General features: G+C 45.1%; 1 protein-coding gene across 1 annotated transcript in view; it reads left to right on the top strand.

Moving 5' to 3' along the window:
• ABTB2 (ankyrin repeat and BTB domain containing 2) overlaps nucleotides 1-21,566 on the top strand; it is a 111,373-nt gene that overhangs the window by 67,518 nt on the left and 22,289 nt on the right. The window contains exons 2-3 of the mRNA XM_063158226.1: nucleotides 4,322-4,468; nucleotides 7,088-7,298. Coding sequence (XP_063014296.1) covers nucleotides 4,322-4,468; nucleotides 7,088-7,298 — 358 coding nt within the window. The remainder of the gene's footprint in view (nucleotides 1-4,321; nucleotides 4,469-7,087; nucleotides 7,299-21,566) is intronic.

Genomic DNA, 21,566 nt, shown 5'->3' with positions numbered 1-21,566 from the left:
TTTTCCTACTGTTGTGATTTGTTTTATGGAAGTGTTTAGGTATAAATAGCACATTGTATTGCCCCATGCATTTTGCTAGGTTTATTTTTAAAAAAAGCAGTTTTTCCATGTCAGTAGTTTATGGTGTATATCCCTGTCCTAATTATATTCCTGATTCTTTGCCTAATCTGTCATGAGCAGAGCCAGTGCATTTCTGAAATAAGGAAATCAAGTACCCTGGGCAATTTCCATGAGGAATCCCAGACAGCAGAATTCAAGTGCTTTCCAGCCAAGACTCCTTGGCCCTTTGCCACTTGTGAGTGGCCCCATCTTAACCTCTCGACATCATAGAAGTGTTTGAAAGCCATCAAATTGCTGATGAGTTAATCTCTAGGAAGCTGTCTGCCAACATCAAGGGTCCAGACTGGAGAAAGCCCAGAGAAAACCATTACAACAAGGTAAAAATGATGGCAAGTCCCTTAGCACAACCATGGCGTGCAAATAGTTGGAGCTGTGAAGGGGCCATGGGTAGTTGAAACGTCAAACATTCCAATCTCAGAGCAAAATTCATGGAAAGGTCTGCATTTGCCTGCATCTTGAGAGCAAAATAACAGAATTTGATGCCCGCCTCTGAATTATGAGGACATTCAGAGGTGGACCTGGGGTTTCTTACAGGAATTATCCTGCTTGAGGAACTGAATTGACTGCCCAGCCTGGGGAGTCATACAAGCAGGCAGTGGTCTGGCTTGGAAGGCACGTTTAGAGATAATTTAGTTCCAAACCCCCTGCCATGGGCAGGAACAGCTTGCCATAGACCAAGGTTGCTCCAAATCCTGTCAAACCTGGTCTTGAACAGTCCCAGGGATGGGGCAGCCACAGCTTCTCTAGGAAACTGTGCCAGGGTCTTCCCACCCATATAGTAAAAAGTTCTTTCCCAACATCCCATTTAAACCCACCCTCCTTCAGTTTAGGGCCATTCTCCTTTGTGCTGTCACTCCATGCCCTTGTCCAAAGTGCCTTTCCAGCTCTCTTGGAGCCCCTAGGGTGCTCTCTGGACCCTTCCCCTCTCCTGGGTGAACATTCCCAGCTCTCCCAGCCTGTCTCCAAAGCAGAGGTGTTCCAGCACGTGCTGGAAACCACACAAGAGCTTTGCCCAGCCCTGCTCGGGGGAGCCGTCACGTTACAGCCAAAGCTCTCTGCAGAGCTGCTGCACCTCTTAAAGCAGAAAGATGTCCAGGAGTGTGAACAGACTTTTCCCTGGATCTTGCTCAGACTGGAAACATTTTCAGTTGCTATTAAAAAGCATCAGATTACGGACAACAATTTCAAACTCTTTAGGCAAGCAGAATAATTTGAGTTTAAGGAACTGCTTAACTGGAATTCACCCAGTCGTGACTGCCTTTTAAGAGCATTGGCAGCAAGTGCTCGTGAACAGGTTTCATATTTAACTGAGGCAGAATAAATATTGCTTTATTTCCAGCTGCTGTTTCAAAAGCTATGGAAAGATCAGGAAAAATTTGTTAGCCAGCCATGCTTTAATTGAGAATCAGGCTGTTCCAGAGGTGACTTGTGAGCTCTTGCTGCTCCTGAGGTTTGAGCTAAGCCACACTTGAATTTAGTCTCTCCTTAGCTCCACCATGGCCTGGATCCTGTACTTAAAATCTTAATTAAAAATACTGCCCAAGTGGTTCATTCCTGCACAGTAATTATGTGTTGTTTCACATTGTTTTGTGGGAAAAACACAGTTTGGAAAGTCAGGAAATAAAGGTGAATATCAAACTGAGAGTGTTCTGACCTGGATTGATTTATTTCAGTTGCAGTTTTGCTTATCTTGCTTGTCGTTATTAAAACCAGTGTTGCCATGGAATATGAAAATGCAGGATTGTGAATGCCAGACAGAAACTGCCCATGGTTTATACCATTTTAACACCTGTAGACTGAAAATTTCATGATTTGGGGAGTAGGAGAGCAAGAACCATAGCTTGGGATACAAATAATCAGCACAAGGCACTTGCCTGTTATCAAAAAAGGAGGTTTTTAATTGGTATTAAAGATTAAGTCCTGTTCCTACTTAAAACATCACTGGGCAAAGCTTGACTGCAGATGTCCTTGTGCCTGAATATCTTATCTGAGGACCAACAATGATGCTTTTCCAGCTCTACAGAGTTACTAGGAGTGGATCAGAGAGAAAACCAAGATTAGGTTGCTGCAAGATAGAACAGTTGTGTGGTACATTTCTGTTTTGCTTCCCAGTGTCCCAAAATCAGTGTTGGGAGGCGTGTCCTCATTCCCAGGCCTGCTTGTACCTGTGGAGACCTGCCAGATGTGGGGAGCCTTGGGAATCTGTGTTTCATTCATCCCCCTCTCCCGGGGAAAATCCCCAGTGGCATCACTGGGCTTTGGCACATGGCCAAAGTCTTGGTGAGTTCCTTATTCCTCTCTGGTGCCTAAAGGATGTTCCTCAGCTCTGCCAAGGCAGGTGACAGCAAAAATCTTGTCCATAGCTATCTTGGATTAGTAATTTTTCCAAAGGTAAATAAATCCTCCCAGTTTCCAAGCATCACCTGACAAACTGTGAACTGGAAAACTGAGAAAATGGTGTTGCCTTTTGCGAGCCAAAGCATTCTGCAAATCTTTATTTTTAATTCCTTGTTAGAAAACAGAACCAATGTGCCTCACTCCTTTCCCTCTGCTGGGCTCAGCAGTGGAGCTGCCAGTTTCTGTTTTCGCCTCTGTAGAATTATGTGCCTCTATTTGAAAGTTTTGACAAATCAGGCTGTTTTCATTCTCCCTCTGCCATAAATTCAATCCATATGTCTCTCAAACATCCTTTCATAGCTTTGGCATGGAAAAGGAAGTGGCTTAGGCTCTGTATAGTGTATTTAAAGCAAAGCTCTCCTAGTTTGCATGCATGGCTTCTGGTAGCTCTTAAAGCCTCAACTTCCTAATTATTCAGGTTAAGAGGGCATTGGCAGAGCGTTCTCCATTAACCAACAGTGATGTACAGTGAAGAAGCACAACAGGATAAATCATTCCCTTATTCTCATCATGTCCAGGAAGTTTTTGATACAGCCCTTGGCTTTGCCACAAAGCAGGATGCAAAGAGGATGTGAAAAGGGTAGGAGAGATCAATCCAGCATAAAATCTCAAAAGAAAACATCAAGACAAAGAAACAAAAGGTCTTGCACAATAAGTTGCAGGGTTTTGTTGGGCAACAATATCCAGCATCTATGTGACAGGAGGTCACTGCCACAGGAGTAAAGGATCTCCACATCCCAGCCTGAGCCAGGGTCAGGAGGTGAGGGTGGAAGGAAACGTGGGTCCGAGCTGAACTCTATTGCTGGGGATCAAAGTTAAAAAGCAGAAATACAGGATACAGCAGGTTAAGAGCACAGGCAGTCGTGGCTGCTCTGAGTGCCCTTGTCTAGAATCAGGGAAAATATGGGCCAGGAGGTGCTGCTGGAATTGTGGGATGGATCTGTAATTAAAAACAGGGCAGTAGGGAGGGCACAGGAACAATGGCTGAGTGACTGCAGGTGGCTTTTTGGCATCCACCTGCCTTGTGGATGCAGTGGCACCAGATCTACTCCAGGGTGCCACAGGACGGGGCAGGTCACTCTCCCAGCCCAGCCTGTCACACACCCTCCTCCCTGCCTCACATCCACTCCAGAGGTCACGCTCCCCCTTTTCTCTGTGCCACACAGAGCAATCAGGTCCTGTGCATTTGATGGAGAGGAGATGTGTGTGGTAAACATATGTGTGCAGTGTAATTACCTTGCTAATCTCTCTCTCTCACATGGGGTCATTTACAGAGATGAAAATTCAGGCAGCCTCAGAACTGCTGGGCGCATCCAGAGGCGTGCACATGCAGAAACCACAGTCTGAGCACCTGAAACTGCATGGCAGGTTCAAAGGGCTGGCACAGCCCCTGGTTTTGTTTGTAGGGTTGCAGGGATGAGGTGGACTCCAGGCTATATTCCACATCTCTCCAGATCAGGCCCTTCTATCTGGGGATCTGCATACAGCTGTTCAGCAGCAAGCCGTGTGTGTGCAGCCCTGTTGTTGTATAAACAAGAGTAGAGACTTAACCAAAGCTTTTCATGTAGTTTTATCTCGACTGCAATTTGTTTCCAGCTCTTAAAGGCTGTAGGAACATCCAGCCTTACTCCCTGGAGCCTGTTTCAGCCGTTCCAGCAGTGTTCACAGCACTGTTTGATTTCCTTTGAACCGTTCAAAAATTCCTGGAGAAAGGTGCAAGTTCTGTATCCCTCCTGGAGGGATTTGCCTTTGCACACAAAGTGTGGGCTGATTTGTAAGAGGTGTGCTGTGTGCTCTGTCGCAGGTGTGCTGTCCCTCCCTGCCTACTTCAGCCCCTACCACGACGGCTCGGTGTGCAGCGATGGCCGGGCCGACGCCTACGCGCAGCTGGAGCTGCGGACCCTGGAGCAGTCCCTGCTGGCCACCTGCGTCGGGAGCATCTCGGAACTGAGTAAGTCTGGGATGGAATCCTCTAATCCACCATGGGGTTCTTGCAGCAGGGCACGAGAGCCCATCCCTCCTCCGCTGCTGAGGGGCAGCGGGAGCACTGCCACTGTTGGCAGCGTGAGCAGCATTTAGTGTTGGGTGAGATGTAATCGTCTGGTGGTGCTGTTTATGAAAATCAGCTGGTTTCATTAGTCTGCTTAATGTCTAAATCACCTGGAGAGGTGTGAGAGGTGCTTCTTTTGGTTTTTTGGTGGTTTTTTTTTTTTTTTTTTTTGGTAGAGAAGTTACTGCCAGCTGAAGTTGGATGCTCTTTCCCAGATGCCTCTGGAGGCTCTCCTGTGCATTTGTGAAGCACAGCAAACCTCCCAAAGACAGCAAAGAGTGTTCTCTTGGTTAGTGTTTCTGCTGTGGAAATGTCTGGGATATTCAAGGAAAAGCTTTTTGGTTACTTAAAAAGCAAAAAGCAAAGGAAAAAGAAAATCTGAGAGCACTCTGCTCACAAAAACTTGTTCAACCCCCTTTTTTTTTTAAAGCTGGCCAAATGAAATGTTCCATTCCTAGAGTACTCACAAAGCCCCTTTAAAGTAAACAAAAATGATTTGTGTTTTCCTGGTCTACTTTCCCCCTTGCAACGTTTCTGCTGGCATCACTTTCTTAGCCTGCACCATCTGAATGCTAATGAATGCCAGGGCCAGTAAGGAGCTTGTGTGTTTCACCATTTATTTTGCAACCTGCCGTAGTTTGAGGTTTTCAAATTCCTTCAACACACCTCTATTTATCCTGGAACACAAGAGAACATTTGTAGCAAGGGGCTGGAATTGAATACAGCTTCCTCTCTCCCTCTTCCCCCATCCCTGCCTGGCCAACTTGGTCCGTACATCCAGTGAATGGCTCTCCTGATACAGTTGCCTTTTTTTTTTCTTTTTAAAAAAAAAAACAAAAAAAAAAAACGTTGCTGCCCATTGCCAGAAAAATAGAGTGAGTGTGCAAAGGAGAAGGAACGTTATTCTGAGCTGAAAATTTGAATTCCAGATGCATTTCTGCTATAAACTGTGCAGACTTCTGTGTTAGCACCAGCACTGGAGGATCCGTGATGCTCTCGTAAAACGTGCAGATCCTGGAGCTACTGAAGTGGAAAGGCAGAGTTGTTAGAAGGATTTTTTTATTATTCTGAAGTGGGTCCTTAAAGCTGAATGTGCTGTTCAACAAAGGAGTGGCAGGGCTTTAGACTACAAGCTGAGATTTTTAATACCCCGTTGGTCTGAACCACTAAAAATGTCATGTTTAGACATACAGTAGCTTTGTGGGGCTTTCTCCTGTGTAACAGTAGAACCCCAGGGCTTCTGATTAACAAATTTAGTGTATTGCTTTTAGATATAAATGGACAAATAATAACTTCCCAAGAATTTCAGAGGGATGTGTTGCTAATGCATATGTGGCACCACTAAACTCAGGTTGCTTTCCCAGGAGCCAGCTTTGTGATGGGGCGACTATTTTGGTTCCATCCTTTCCCAGTATTGTAACTTTTGGACACAATAGAGCAATGTTTCCTGTGAGAGTTTGAGGGGACTGTGAAGCATAAAGCAGCAGAGATTCTCCCAAGGAAAAAACATATCCTAGCTAAGTATAGTAATAATTTAGCTCACTGATTGGTAGTCACACTACTCAAATATGAAGCTTTTAAAGCTTTTTGGAGTTTGTAATGCACCACAACACAAGGAGATTAAACAGGGTTGTGCCTAAAGCAAGCTTATTGCAAAAATACCAACTTTGGGTCATTGCTCTGGGAACTTTTAAAAATCTGCAGTCCTAAAATTCTGAGTGCAACTGTGTGATCCAGGTCACCTTAGTTGAGGCCTCCTCAGGTCCACCATGCTCCGACAGCTTGGCTTGAGTTCAAAAACCAAGAGGAATGAGAAGCCCAGAGACCTCCTGGATTGAGATTCTTATAGTGCTCAGGGACAGATTTCTGGCACAGCTTGAGACAGCCAGCATGATAAAGATTGGCTTTTTAATAAGAGAGTCAGGTCTTGGCTCTTCTGGAGAAACCTGCAGCTGGAGTGAGAATGGGAGCAGCAGACCCCTCAAAGAAGGGGTTTCTGTTTTGAACATAATGTCACTAATTTGTCTCAAGTGCCTGGGCAGGAGGGTAGAACAGCATGACCCAGTTGGAAGAAATGGGAGCAACTTCCTAAAAAAAGGAGAGTGAAGTATTGGTGCTACTGCCTTTGCCTTGTGAGACTGTCGCTGCCAGGTTGGACAGAGAACATTTTACAAAGACATCAGTAGTTTTTGTAGGTTGGCAAAAAAATTCGGTATTTGTGGCTGGAAAGAGGAGAGCACCAGCAGTAAACCAGCCAACTCACTGTAAAGAATGTGTGCTAACTGAGAGGTGTTGCACTTCATGTTTTCTAACTGATAACTTGGTATTTGAAAGAAAGTGTTGCCGAGTGGCAGCCTGAAGGACAGGAGACCCTCTGCTTTCGTGGAGGAGGTTCTGTGCACACAGCAAACATTCCTCTGAGCTGTGAGAGCTTTGATTTCTTCAAGAAGCATGATTAAAAGTGTTGTGGGTGCCTAATAAAGAAATGATTTTGTGTTTTCTCCCTGTGTGTGCGCGCAGGCGATTTGGTCTCGCGAGCCATGCACCACATGCAGTGCCTGAACACCATTCGGCCTGGCATGAGCCCTGTGAGGCAAACCCGGCAGCAGCAGCCCATCTCCTGGTCCCCTGATGCCCTCCACACCCTCTACTACTTCCTACGCTGTCCCCAGATGGAGTCCATGGAGAATCCCAACCTGGACCCTCCAAGGATGACGCTGAGCAATGAGCGGTAGGTCGGTGAGCTGGGAGCGGGCACGGAGCAGGCTGAAAGGGCTCCTTCTGTTGGATTTCCAGGGCAGGTTTGTGGGATGCTACCTAGGAGGCATCACTTATTCCTGCAGCCAGGCCACATTAGCTTGTGAGCCCTGCCAAGTTAGCGAAGCCTTGGAATCGGAGCTGGAAAGTGAGCTGGTTTTTCGTGCGGTCTTTCCGAGCGAGGCACAAGGCTGTGTGCTGCCAACAGGGCTTGTCTGGAGACCTTGCCAAAAGTACATGTGGTTGCCTAAAGCAGGAAAGGCCTTCCCAAAGAAAATGTTACCTCCTGAATGGTGCCAATTAACAATTGTCATCGTTCTGGGGAAAAGCCATGCCGTTTGCTGCGGGGAGGGTTCAGGGGATTTATGAACAGGGGTTTTATGAACATCCTACCTGAGGGTTACTTCAGTTGGTGCTGTGTGTCTGGAGTAGAAAGAAATTTCTACAGGAAGCCAGGAGCTAACCAGGGAAGGCAGTGGGTCTCCCTGCCTTCTGCCAGCTCTGTGACCAACTCTCAAAGTAGGGCCATTATTAGAGCAGTCAGAAATTTTCCAGTGGGATGTTTTTGCTCTTGGAAGCCTCCCTGGTTTCCTTCCTGCCCAGCCCCTTGGCAGGCTGCCTGACAGGCTGGTGGCACAGGAGAGCTGAGGAGCCCTCAGAGCTGAGTTCCTGGACAGGTCAGGCAGCTTCTGCTCCCCAGCTGCATTCTGTAAGGAGACCCAGGCCACTCCAGACTTGTTTTCTCATTTCTAAATGCACATCCAAGTTTCTGTTAATTTCAGAAATCTTAAATGGGGAGTTTTGTTTTCTAGTTATCCATTATTTATTCCAGCTTGCTTTTTGGATATCTTTTTGGGCTGCTGGACATCAGGCTGAGGGAAGGCTCTATCCTGGCCCTTCCCAAAAGCAGCCTGTGGTTGGGAAGTTTCCTTGTGTATTGATTGATGTGCTGAGGCCATACTCATAAAACTAAAAAGCAAAATGCTAGTTGGACAGGTGAGCAGGGAAAGGAGAACATCTCTGCAGTTTTGTAAATAACATAGTTTCTTCTTCCCACCTTGGGCTTTACTGTACTCAGCCCAGCTTCTGAGATCTGTATGAAATTGTAGTAACACACAAATAATTAATTACAGGAGTAAAAAAAGGTTGCCTTTCTGTTTGATCCTCCCCTGAAATCTTTTCAAAAAGAGCAGAACACCTCAAAGAGAGGGAAGAGATGTACAGATATGAAGAATCAGGAGGAATTAAGTTGAATAAATAGGAGTAGAGAGAAGCATGGCTGCACACCTCAGCCTGCTATTGGCTCAGTTTTTTGTGCTCACTAACCTTAATCTAGGTTACCCCTACATAGTGCAAGGCCATTTATTTTGCACACTGTGCAAAAAAAAGTTTTCATGAGGCCAGATTGTGTAAAGTTGTGCCACTGGTTCCCACAGTGATACAGCTGAGGCTGCTGAACAGCTCGTATCAGAAATGTAGATTAGGCTTTCTGTTTTGTATTCTTTTCAGTCCTCTCAGTGTAATGATGTTACTGTAGCTACTTGTTTTGTACACTGGGGATAATAAACGAGTTAAATCAGGAGAGCAGTTATCTCTCCAATTGCTCCCAAACAATGCTCTTCTCATGGTTCACCGGAGTTTTTCTGGAGGCTGCAGCTCTGTTCTGTTTTGAAATCCGCACTAGATCCTGCAACAGCTGGGGTAAGGGAAATTTCTGCCATTTTTTCTGACCAGTACTTAGCTGTAAAGGAAATTAAAGAGGATATATTAAAATGGAGCAAAAACTGACATGAAGAAAAAAAAGAAAACAACCTGACCACTTAAATGACCGGCTTCGAAAAATTTATGGAAGCTGGAAATGAAATTAGTACTGCCCATCCAACCCTATGTTCTGTTTGCTGCAGGATGTGTTTGTGTCTCGCTGTCATGAGCTCTGGGCACATATCTAGCACAGGCAGGGGATGAATCCTGCTGGCAGCACTTTGCAGAGGGTGCTTTGCTCCCTCCTGGCCGAGGAGGAGAGAGGCAGCCGAGGCTGCGTGCGAGGCGCCGGACTCGTGGCTTGAGAGGCGAGGGCACTGATTCACCTAATGTGACTTGGCAAGGCTGTGCAGCCCAGTTCTTTTATTCTTCCCTGAGCTGTGCTAAATCAGCTGCAAACTGGGCACTGCTCTTTTGTGTGTGTGTGCTCACTTTCTGGAATACACTTTGTGGAACACACGTGTTCCATGCTCTGCAGCCCCAGCTTGCTTTCTGCTGGAAAAACCCGGTCACAAGCAGGGACAGTATTGCTGACCTGTTCTGCCTTTGCTTGTGCTTCAGTCCCCACACTCCTGCCTAAATCTGTGCATCTGTTGATCTGAAATTCAGCAGAGAGGGGTGGCTGTTAGAGCTGCAGGCTTGGTAAGACCTGGTTTTGGGGAAGATCCATGAGACACAGTGATTCAGTGGAAGGAGCTGCAGTGGTTCATCCACAGACCTTACAGTCAGCTGTGCAGTTTGGCTTTCTGTGTGTCACACTGCCATTCAGAATGCTGTGAAAATCATAACCCTGTAGGGTCTGGAAGATCTTCACTTCAGCATGAAGGCAGCCTAAGATTTGTTCTGAAACCATGCCTAATGGAGGCTGTCATGTGCAGTGAAGGGCTTTTAAAAGCCTGGCTGAGCTTCTGCACTTACCCTGCAGCAAACTGCAGAGGGTATGAAAACAGACACACTTGCAGATTTGAGGCACCCTGTTGAACAGAGCCAGTTTCAACCCACACAAGTGGGTTTTTATCCATGCTAAACACCTTGGCAAAAGACCTGAGGTGAGGAAGGTGGAGAAGATTGCAGCAGCGGGGTGAATGGAGTCACCTATACAGCTTTCTGGAGTATGTGGATGCTTTGGGATACCCAAAAGGCTGAAACTCTGCAGAGTTTGTGGATTGGGGGTGTTTGCTTCTGGCACCTTCAGGTGAAGGTGTTGAAGCAGGAGGAGGAGAGGAGGCAGAATTAGAAAGCACTCAGATATCTCAGGCAAAACATGAAGCATTTCCAAAGTGAATGCAGCTGCTGTGCAACCAAGCTGTGGCCCACTTAGAACCCCAGAATGACCTCATTTGCTGCACAGACAGTAAAGCATCTGCTGTTTGGGGTCGAACAGGACACCTGAGGAAGCATTTTGCAAACACAGAGTGCCACTTGTGCAATATTTTGGCAAGGGAATTAGACCCTGAGGTGAGCACTAGCTCAGTGAGGATACACCTGAGTGCCCCGAGGCTCGGAGCTTTTCCGTGTCAGCAGAGTTCTGTCTGTGCTGCTGCAAAAAAGGCTTCTGCTGGGCAATAAGATACTTTTATTTTCTCTGAGATCCTAGTCTGTGTTGTGTTAGGGGTCAAACTATGTGGTTTTGGACCAGGCACGTGGCATTTCTGCTTTCTTCACTCTGTTCCTGCTCTGGGATTTCTCCCATTGCTTATGTTAGGCAGGCTAAGCTTGGGAGCACTCGTGCAGTGTGAGCTCATGTCCCAGAGCATGTTTGCTGGGGTTGTTTGGGATCCTGTGACTTGAGAAGAGCCATTCAAAGGTAAACGAAGTTCCTTTCTCCTTTTTCACTTTTCCCCAAGTGGGATATAAAGCTTTTGTTTTCTTTTTAATGGTGTGTCAAGGCAGGAATGCTCTCGCAGTGATGCTTATCTTGGGGAGTATTTGTCAGCTCCCACAGAGCCCAAATCGAGGTCAATATTTAGGCTCATTTTACTGCTGAATGGACTGCTCTGCCCTGGGTTAATTACTTGGCCAGCATAGTGGTCCAACCTGAAAGTTGGGAATAGACACCACTGACTGCCCTCATCCTGTCTCTTTTTGGTCATCATCTGCCTGCAACACTTATTGTTGGCAAGTCAGCATGATCTAATACCTAAGAACAGGCAAAAAAAGTTGGATCCTGCTTCCTTATGTAGCTGATTATCTGTGGCTTTGGGTAGGCTGGGCTTCTTCCCCTTCCAGCTGCCCTATTAAAAAAAAAAACTCTAAATTTTTGTCTGTTGTTGGTACTGTTGGTCTGTAGAACATTGTGGAGCTCATTCCAGGCTTGTCCATCAGTGCCTGTCGATCCAGCCATGTCAGGCCTTTCCAAGCTGTCCATGCTGCAGCAGTGCCAAGTTTTACATGTTGTCTGAGTTTGCTGGTGCATTATTTTATCCCAGACATCAGGGAGGGAGTATAAAACAGTTTACATCTGCAGGAGCCCACAGACTGTACCCATCTTGAGCTTGTCAGTGGAAATCCAGCAAAACGCTGGGGAAATTCCAGAGCTGATGGAGGATTTGTCAGCTGCCAGCAGTGAAATTTTGGAGCTTGTCAATTTAAAGGAAATTCACAGCTCTTAAGCTGGAAAACTGGAAGAAGCCCAGAGGCCACCTCTTAAGAGAAGAGAAAGCTTGGTTAGGTTTGCCATGTGTAGGCTCCAGATTTGCTGCTTGTAAACAAACCTGGCCTCACTCAGCTTCTCCCTTGTCACAGAAAACCCTTCAGGAAGGCTGCTGCTCATCCTGCCTTCAGCTCAGCGGCTGCTCTCGCCTACCAGGCTCAAAAGTGACCTGGATTTGTTTTCTGCTTCCACCAGGAGTCTTCCCATTACATCTGTTACCTCTCATGATCCAAAGCCAAAGGATAAACATGGAAACCATATTTTTCAGGAGAGTCAGGCAGAAAAAAGGACTCCTCCATTAGCTGGGCAGAAGAGACAGAAGCTGAGCTGCCTACTTGGGTTTTCTCTGTGGAGTATTCCCAGCAAAGTTATTTATTGGGAAGGGGTGAAAAATGCATCTGAGTCTGAAGGAAGATATATCAATGCTACAAAAGGAAAGATTGCAGCCCTTTCATGCTGTGTTTCAGTGCTCTTTGCTTAAATACTCTATTCTTCCAACATCTGAATTATTGATTTAAATCATCATTGGCTGGAACACTTGATAATTTTTGTCATGTGTGTAATCTAGACTTACTTTGGCTGGAACAGAAACCAGAGTTGGGTCTAAATTAATTCTTCCTGGTAGAGTGTCAAAATCCTGCCCAAGCAGGATCAATTGATTGATTGATTTGCAGTGGTCAATGCAAATAAAGAGCCCCTATGGCATGGCTGGCTTTTAATCCCTAGTGACCCTAGGTCTCCTCATCATATTTCCTAAATTCCATGTTTTAAAAACACATGACTTTGATCTTACCTAGTTCCTTTTTACTCAATGATTTCTAGGTGCATCATTAGAAATAATGAGAGCCTGCAGCTCCTTCCCTCATGGCTCACTGGGTTCTTCCCCTGTGTTCAAAAAATGCCTGCCACTACTAAATGTTCCTTCTGGAATTGCTTGAGACAGGAGTGATTTGGTCACATGGATCACATTTATGCAAAGATTCTCATTCAGATTAAAGAGAATATTAATAGCCCAGTTATTAGTGGGAATTGTCTCCAAAAAGTCTTGCTTGGCATAGCATGGGCATCCAGCTGGCAGGAAAGGAAGGAAAATCAGGAATAACCTGCAGAGCCTGCTCTGAGACCTGTGTTTGCTTGAGCTGCATCCTCAACATCACTGAGAGGAATCCCTGCTTTCAGAGCTGGTTGAGGCTTTTCAGGACAAATCTCTTCTCCAGATGGATCTTTCCAGACTCTCACTGATCTGTCATGAGGCTTTTTTCCCCTCTGCTCCTTTTAACTGCAGGTTTATGGAATTTTATTAAGTGCCATAGCTACATCATTGCCTGTCTTTTAGATTTATCTGTGGCCTAGTCTTTCCTAATTCCACTTTAATGTATTTATGTCTGAATTCTTTTATTTTACAGCCATACCCTATTGTTTCCATGCAGTATCAGGAGCAGAACTTGATACACTTAGTTCCTTTGAAAAGGTCTGCAATAAAACAAGTTCTGGGGTCTCTTGTCTGAGAGCTCTGAGTATCTTTCCATTCTGTCTGCAGCTGCCTCACCACTCAAAAACAGGTGGACAGGAATAATAAAAGCAGACCCTGACCCAGTCATTTGCCTTGAGAGAGCAAAATGCTGTGATCCTGCAGAATTTGACAGTGCTTAAATCCACTCAGAGTATCCCTGAAGTCAACAGAAAGCTGTGTCCACACATTCCAGCCCCATCCCCATGCCACACTCCATTGATTTTATTCTTTCCCCCAGAGCTGTTCTGATAGGAATATAGTGATTAAATATAGGGAAAGAGAAGGAAGCCTTACAGTGAACTGTGTCATTAGGGCATTGCTTGTGCAAAGGGCACATATAAATGTGCCCCCCTTTTTAAAGGGAAAAAAAAAGCTATTTGCTATCCATGAAAGCCTAGTCTGCTAGATTTATTAGTAGAATAAAAAGGTTATAAACAGATAAGATCAACTTCCTTCACCAGCACAGGGAGAGAGGCTGCTACCATGCATTTTTCAGACTTTGACCAGTTAATGTCAGCCTGAGTTGTGATTTTGAGGTGCTCATTCACAAGGAGATGACATGAATAACCCTATTTCAGAGGCCAGTAAGCTGCAACCGAAATGTGTCTATTGACTGAAATTAACTGTTCAGTGGCAGTGCTGTTCCTGACCTTAGACTGGATCATTTGTTTGCTGAGTCCATACTAAATAGTTCAAAACATTGAATATATTACACAATTTTGAGATCTGAGGACATCTATCCTTTTTAAAAGTGAGTAGCTTTAGCACATTTATGATGAGCAGCTTTCACTTTCCTGCTGTTTATGGGACATCTCAGCACATATTCAGCAGTAACTTCTAGATCAAAATGAAAAAAAAAGACATTTTGACAGAGTCAGAGCCCATGGAAGTGGGACTCCTGCATATGTGCTCCTGGTATTCTAACTGAAAGGCTGCAGAGAGACACAGGATGAAGTGTTTATGGAATATTAAATGGAATGGAATTAAAACAAGTCTGGCTAAAGTCAGTAGGTGACAGACCCCAGGTATGCTTCCATTCCTGGAATATTCCTTCCTCTGCCTGGCATCACCTACTGAGGTACTTCAAACTGTATTTTGAAGGTGTTGAGGTATTTTGAGCTGCCTTTTTTTTTTTTTTAATTGTTCATTTCTTTATAGTTCAAAGATTGCAGAACTGGAATGTGAGAGATGACCTTGGCAGTGGTGAAAGGAATTAATTGCAAAGCCTGAGGATCGAATCCATCCAAGTGCAACTGCTGAAGCTGGCAATGCACTCTACTCTCAATTAGATACTTTCCCCCCCTCTCTTTTATGTTGTTTGTATAAACATGCACTGCTCAGTTTTCATTTTTTTCCACCTCTACATATCTCACACCTGGGACAGACCAGCCTTTCTTCCACGTTGCTGGCTGTAAGCAGTTTGTAATGTTACTGTAGTGCTTCCAAAGGAGCCCCCCTGCATCTTCTGATCTTTCTGTTTCAGAGCAGGGGTGTGATACAAACACAGATTATTTAAATTCTCTGCAAAAGTGGGAGGAGAAGACTCTCCCTGTGTATGAAGTAGAGCAACACAGAGCAGACTGTGTGGAGAGACAGGGGAAATATTACAGGTACAAAAGAGAGTACAGTGAAACAGAAGTTTGATGACAAAGTCTGTGTGTGAAGCTGTAGGGGGAGAAGTCAGGTTTTTGGCCTGTCTTGAGACCTGGCTGCTGTTTTTCATGCTCTTGAGTCTCAAGTGTCACTGGTACAGGTGGGACAGGACACCTGAAAAATCACCCATTTCATGTGGTCCTCCTGGGCAATGTGCTCAGCTGACCCTGCTTTTGAGCAAGGGCTTTGGGCTTAATGGTCTCCAGAAGTGCCTCCAACCCCAGCTGTCCTGTGCTGCTGTGGTTCTAATTTTGGTGTTTGCCCTCAGAGCTGTTTAACATCTCTCCACTTGGTGATTTCCCACTCAACAGGAATCAATACCTTGTTCCCTGGAACTGCTTCTTCAGCAGGCAGTGGTTGATCCTCACCACCTACCTGGAGGTGTCTGACATCAGTTACAAAATGTTTGTTTGAAAACCACAATTTTCTGCTCTTCCAGTGGTTTTACCCCAGTGCTGGGTGGAAATCCCCGCAAAGGCCGTCACTGACCAAGGGCACTTCTGGTGAAAGTCCCTGTTTGTAAAAGTGTTGAGAAGTGGAGAGATGATTTCTGGCTGTGCTGTTCAGCAGTGAAGAGACAACAGACACTATGTGTGTGTGTGTTACCACCCTGCAATTACAGCTCCAGTAATTACTGTAACTAAGGCAGAGATGCCCACGTTGAGCTCTTGGCTCCTGCTCTTGAGTTTCCATCTGCTCAGATAAAAAAAGAAGGTGTAAGAAGATGAGAGCCTGGCAACTCAGCTGCCTGGAATCTCGGGGCTGGTGCACTCGGGAATCTCCAGTGCCTGTGGGCAGCCTGGGTTGTACATTGTTTGTTGTTCGCTCCTTGTGATGAGCAGCAAACCAGCATCAAGACTGAAAGGAAAATAATCCAGGGAGACCTAAAACAAAGCTGTTAGAGCATTACAGAAACACAGGAATGAGTTAGGCACGCTCTTCTGCCTTCTTTTCCTGCCTTTTAGATAGTGCTTATGGGAATAATAGAGGACTGACTGAGAGTTTGCACCTCTCTGCTTGACTCTTGCAGGTTTCTGTCTTTCCGGTGTCCATCTTTCCTTAAGGACAGCCTCCTGATAGCAGCACAGTGCTCTTGTAACTAATGCAATGAAAAATCAGTAATTCTGGGGATGAAAAGTTCTGTGCACGTTGCAAAGAACAGTGATGGTAACAAGCCAACAAGTTTCTCCTTTTTCAGTAATTGCTGCTGCCAATTGAAGTTAATATTGTTTCCTATTGGACTAAATTGCAGCCCTTCCCTTGCAGAACTTGCCTGTTTCCTGAGGAAGGAGTTATCTGGTGCTTTTAAACAAAGGCCACACTAAATAAATACAATCCTGAGCCTTTGCTGTGCAACAGCCAGGGCTGGCAGGTTGTTGGGGGTTTTGCTGTTATTGTTCCTGACATCTTTGTAACACATTGCTAAGAGCCAAGCTGCACTGCAGAATAAATATTTCTGGGTGTAATTTGTGATAATAGCAGCTATCATTCTCTGTTTGACCTTATGGAGATTAGACCTAAGCTTTCCCTGGGGTAACCTAGGTTGGTGAGTCTCTGCTAGTTTCCTTTTCCAAGGCAGTTTGCACTTCCCCATCTCATCCCTGTGCTGCCCTGACCTCGTGGTCACTTACACAGCTAAACTGCACCATTTTAATCACATGGTTTTTGCAGCAACTGCTGAAGTGAGTGTTTCAAAAAGCACCTCTGCTCTGCAAGACAAATCCTATTCAAATGAGCTGCATGTCTGAGCTGATTCAGCCCTGGGTTTAGACTCTTCTGGAGCTGAAGCACCTGGTGTTGATCCCATGGTGCTGGTCTAACATGTTTGCTGAGAGAGGAGGGACCAGGCTGTGCTTTGCTGGTGATGCTGATGGAAGGGGCATTTCCAGCCTGGAGTCAAACCACTGGCAACTCAAGTTCCACTGGAGAGTTTGTACCTGCAGGTCTCTCTTCAGGGATTGGAAAGGCTATCATAATGTCTAGAGAACAGAAGGGGCAGGCAGAAGCTGGAAGGTTGTATTCCTAGGCTTGCTGGAAAACTCTCTGCTGCTGGAAGGAATTCAGTTAACAATTCCTCACCCCTTTGGCTTTGTTCAGAAATGGAAAAGATCTTTCTGGAGAAACAGGGGGCTCTACTTGGGCAGATGCTGCAGAACTGGGGACATTGTCAGTGGGAAAGGATGAGTTGTTTGTGATGCAGTTCTAAAAGATGGTCTGAGAGGGAATAGGAGCATGTTAGCATGAAATTGTAACAGGGCTAACATAACCTGCTCAGAACTTAACTGCTTGTAATTATCCTGCTCCCAGCAGCCAGACTGGGTGATTAAGAGTTCCCTCTGTCAGCCCTGCACTGTGCCAGGTAGCCAGTGCTCAGTTCCCTGTTGGGGCTGCCAAATTCTTCAGGAAGGATCTCTCTGAAGAGCTGGTGCAGTGGAATATCACAGAAACATATGTGCTTTAAGTGACTTTCCATCTGGGCATCCCATTCTTCCTTGTACAAGAAGTTACAATAGTTTAATTAACACACTTTGGGGCTACTTCTGGGCTGCTAAACTGTCTGTGCTCAGATACTCAAGATACCTAAAGATAAGTGGCTTAATCTGAGAGCACAGTTTGCCCCAGCATAGTGACAGAATTTGGGCTCTGTACAGCTTCATTCACAGTCAGGGCTCAGAGGTACCTGCTGCAAAGAAAATAAAATGAAAGCCAGTTTGTTTCTCAAATAACTTTGTTCCTTCGTGGTTCTTTTGAGGTAGAAACCCTGCGAAGAAAGGTGTGTCCCATGTGTTGTAAACATTTCATTGATTACTCTTTATTTGTGCTTGAAATGCAGAGCATTGGATGCTGAGAGAACAGTTTATTAAAGCAACAGGTAATTAAGTGTAGAGCAGAATTTTAGAATGCTGGTATTTCCCTCAACAAGCTGAAAAAGAATCATTGTGCACATTGAATGCAATGGTATCAGAATATGCTCATGTTCAGCTTCGTCATTTTATCGTATCAATCATTGATGCTTCTGTGGTTTGAGATTTGCCTTTTGGCAGCAGCATTTTAATGGAGCTGAAAAGAAAGAAAAACCCTGCCATTTGGCATTAGAAAGAAAAATTATTGGTTTTTCGTGCTGGTCATTAGCTGAGAGAGCAGCTGGAGCTTGAAATTCCTTTGTGTTCCTGTAGGAAGGCCAGAGCTGCTCCCTCTGCCGTGGTCAGCATGAACCAGGCTGGGCCTGTTGCAAGAACAGGTTTTATCTGAGCATAGGGAAACTTCATTATTTTATCCCTAATATAATGTTTATCTAATCTATTAATATGAGACTATCTAAGTGTGGCTTTTTAGAGAGAGAGAGATGGGGTAGCAGATAACTTGATATGGAGACTTGAGTGACAATTGGGTTTTTTCATCTCCCTGTGCTGCAGGTGTTGGGGTGTAAACAAATATTGCTGGTGTCTTACTCAGGCATTTGCCATCTGGGCACAAAATCTGCAACTCTGTAGTTCACAGTCCATGAGAAATAGATATGAAACTCTGGTAATTTGACAAGTTGCTTTGTAGGAGGGCATTGGTTATGCCTCTGGCCTCCTGTTTGTGTTGGTATTTGACCACAGCATCCTCAGGGTGTCAGGGTAAGAGCTTTTTTACCATGTGTCCTGTCAGCATTGCTCTTGGTTAGGCCAAGCTGTGACCTGCTGAAAGATCTCCTGCATCCATATATTGAGGTTTGAATAATTATAGTTACTCTCATTTGAGATTCAGTAGAAGTTCATACACTGTAGCAGGCAAAGCAAGAGGCTGCTCAGCAGCACTGCTGGCACTAAAAGCAGACTTAATAGCTGGAATTTGTGGCATCTGCTGAGAAGCTCCAAATGTTGAAATGTAGTGCATGCGTGCTCTAAATTTAGGATATTTGAAAACTGAAAGAATTTGAGCTTGGCCAACTAAATCCACCTACCAGAATCCCAGAGTTAAGCTGTTGTGTCTGCCATTCCCAGTGCTGCTTAGGTTCAGTGATGATGCCCATTGATAGGATCATAAAAATCCCAGAGATAGAACCATAAAAAGAGTTTGAAATTAGGAGATTTCACAGTCTTAAACACAAAATGGAAGAACAGGATGATTAAGATGATTTCTTGACTGGCATAGAAAGACTTCATTGCAACAGTTGTTTTCTTTAAATTCAGGACACGTCTGTTGCTTGTATTTCTCGTATCTGTAACTTTACATGGTGGTGTTTATTCAGTTTTTTAAGGCAAAATGCAAACATGGAACTCTATGCTTTCCACTAAAAAGCAGAAACAAATTAATTCACCACTGGAATTTTCTCTTCATTCTGCACAGCAACTCTTCAGTGTTTCAAGACAAGAACTGAGGAGCAGAGCAGAAGCTTCTTGAAGATTTAGGTGAAATGTGTTCATTGAGCAGTTTGCCTTTAGGACAGAGTGATGTCTTCCTGCAAAATAATAATTTAAAACTTTAAAAATGCCACAGTGGCATCTATTTGATCAGTGATGTTACTTCTCCTTCTGAACTTTGATTAATGGCAGATTTTGTGTCTTACATGGCACTATTAGAAAAGTCCTGTCCATTCATTCACAAATGCTACACCCCTGGGCTTTGAATACCCTTTATTTAAGCAAATGGACTCTTAAATTATATTATTGGGTGGAGTGGGTACCTGATTTTAGAGCACACATTGCATTATTTCACCTAAGAGAGCTGCAAACCCGCATGTGTTGGTGTGTTCTTAGTGCCTTTATGCTAAATTAATTCCTGGAACATCTCAGATTCTAGGAAAGTGAAAAGCCAAAAGATTTCTTGGATTTTCATGAAGAAAGCACTGACATCAGCAGTGGGGTGACTGATGACACACAGTGTCCCTGCTCACAGGAGTGTGACATGGCACAGGAATGCCACATCAGTCAAGTCTGTACAAAAACAGTGGTTTCATCAACTTTTTCTTAGCCCTGAAAAGGGAAGAAACATCTTAGAATCATCTTTTTAACCCTGAAATGTTTTGCCTCTAGATACCAGTATTCTGTAGTTTAAAATGTCTTATTTGAAACACTAATTAGGTTTTGGCTCGTGCTGGGATGTAAATGGGAAAGCTTTCCCTGTTTATTGTGAAAACCCCTTTGCTTCGGTAAGAATTGTCTTTGTTTAACAGAACAAACTTTTCCAGCTATAATTAATTGAACAGCTTTCAGTGTTCCAGAACTGCAGAAAAAAAACATTTCTCTTCCTGGCTCTTTGCTCACCCAGCTCTAACTGGGGAGCTCCGGGCAGTTTTCATGAGTGTGGCAACGCTCCGTGTCAGGATTTTACAAGTGGGCCCTGAAAACCAGTTCAGTGATTGAATCTGGCACATTGGGTTTGGCTCCAGAGCCAGCATATGCTTTTAACATATGCACATTGGCAAATCAGATTGAAATCATAACTAAAAGGGCTGCTGTCTCAATCCTGCTCCTGCTGCTGGGAATAATGTGTAATGGGCAAAAAAAATTGGGGAAGGAGGAGTCTGGGCTGTGGGTAGTGAAGAACCAGCTGACCCCTGGTAAATCTGCTTGCAGGTAGTTTGGGATATTTTTTTGTTTTGTTTTTGATTTGGTTTTGTTTTTGTTAGTTTGCCAATGTAGCTGCTGGAATGCACCGTAGGAGTTGCTGCTTGGTTTTTCTGCCCACAGGATCAAGGCTGATCCAAGAATAGCAGACACCCCACTCTGGCTCTCTGCCCGTGTTTATCTCTGACTATCACCTAACGTGCAGCTACAGGCTCATTCCTTTCATGCGTTTAAATTGTGCCTCTGTCCTGCTCCAAAATGTACCAGTTTTTTCCTTTGCTGCTGGAATTGTTGGGCATGGCAAGGTTTTCCTGGGTCAGATTCCTCAGGGCGAGTCCTGGCCACCAGGACTTCGCATGTTGCACTGGTTGGATCTTGTCTGGAAGGTGTTTTGTGCTTGCAAACCAGAGCAGTCACTTTTTTGTAAGAGTTGGGAAAGGCCTGGATCTGATGTAGATGGCCTGGCCAGAGCCACTGTTGGATTAATCATGGAATCAGGATAATGGGATGGTTTGGGTTAAAAGAGGCCTAAAAGTGATCTTGTCCCACCACACTGCCATGGGCAGGGACACCTCCCTCTAGCCCAGGTTGCTCCAAGCCCTATCCAACCTGGCCTTGGACACTTCCAGGGATGGGGCAGTCACAGCTTCTCTGGGAATCTCTTCCAGGGCCTCCCCACCCTCACAGGCAACAATTCTTTCCCAGTATCCCATCTGTCCCTGCCCTCTGGCAGTGGGAAGCCATTCCCTCTTGTCCTGTCAGGTCCCAAGTCCCTCACCAGGTCTCCAGGAGCCCCTTTAGGTGCTCCCTGGAGCCTTCTCTCATCCAGGCTGAGCAATGCCAGCTCTCCCAGGCTGGCTGCAGAGATGGAGTGTTCCAGACCTTGGAGCATCTCCATGGCCTCCACTGGACTCACTCCGTGTTCACTGAGGTCAGGACTGCAATTAGGTCCAGACACATGGAAGAATAGTTCATCCCCCAAATTGTTTGCTGTAGTTTTCACCTAATGAGGAGCTTTAGGGCACTGAGGAGTTGGGAGCCGCAGCAGGAGCAGGATTAGTGATTTTCCTTCCTCTGCATTTCCTCCATGTCCATCAGGGGTCCAAC

The sequence above is a fragment of the Melospiza melodia genome, chromosome 6 (assembly GCF_035770615.1).
Source record: "Melospiza melodia melodia isolate bMelMel2 chromosome 6, bMelMel2.pri, whole genome shotgun sequence".
In the NCBI taxonomy this organism is placed as follows: domain Eukaryota; kingdom Metazoa; phylum Chordata; class Aves; order Passeriformes; family Passerellidae; genus Melospiza; species Melospiza melodia.
The sequence above is the reverse complement of the archived record's forward strand: the minus strand, read 5'-3'. Positions and strand labels throughout refer to the sequence as shown.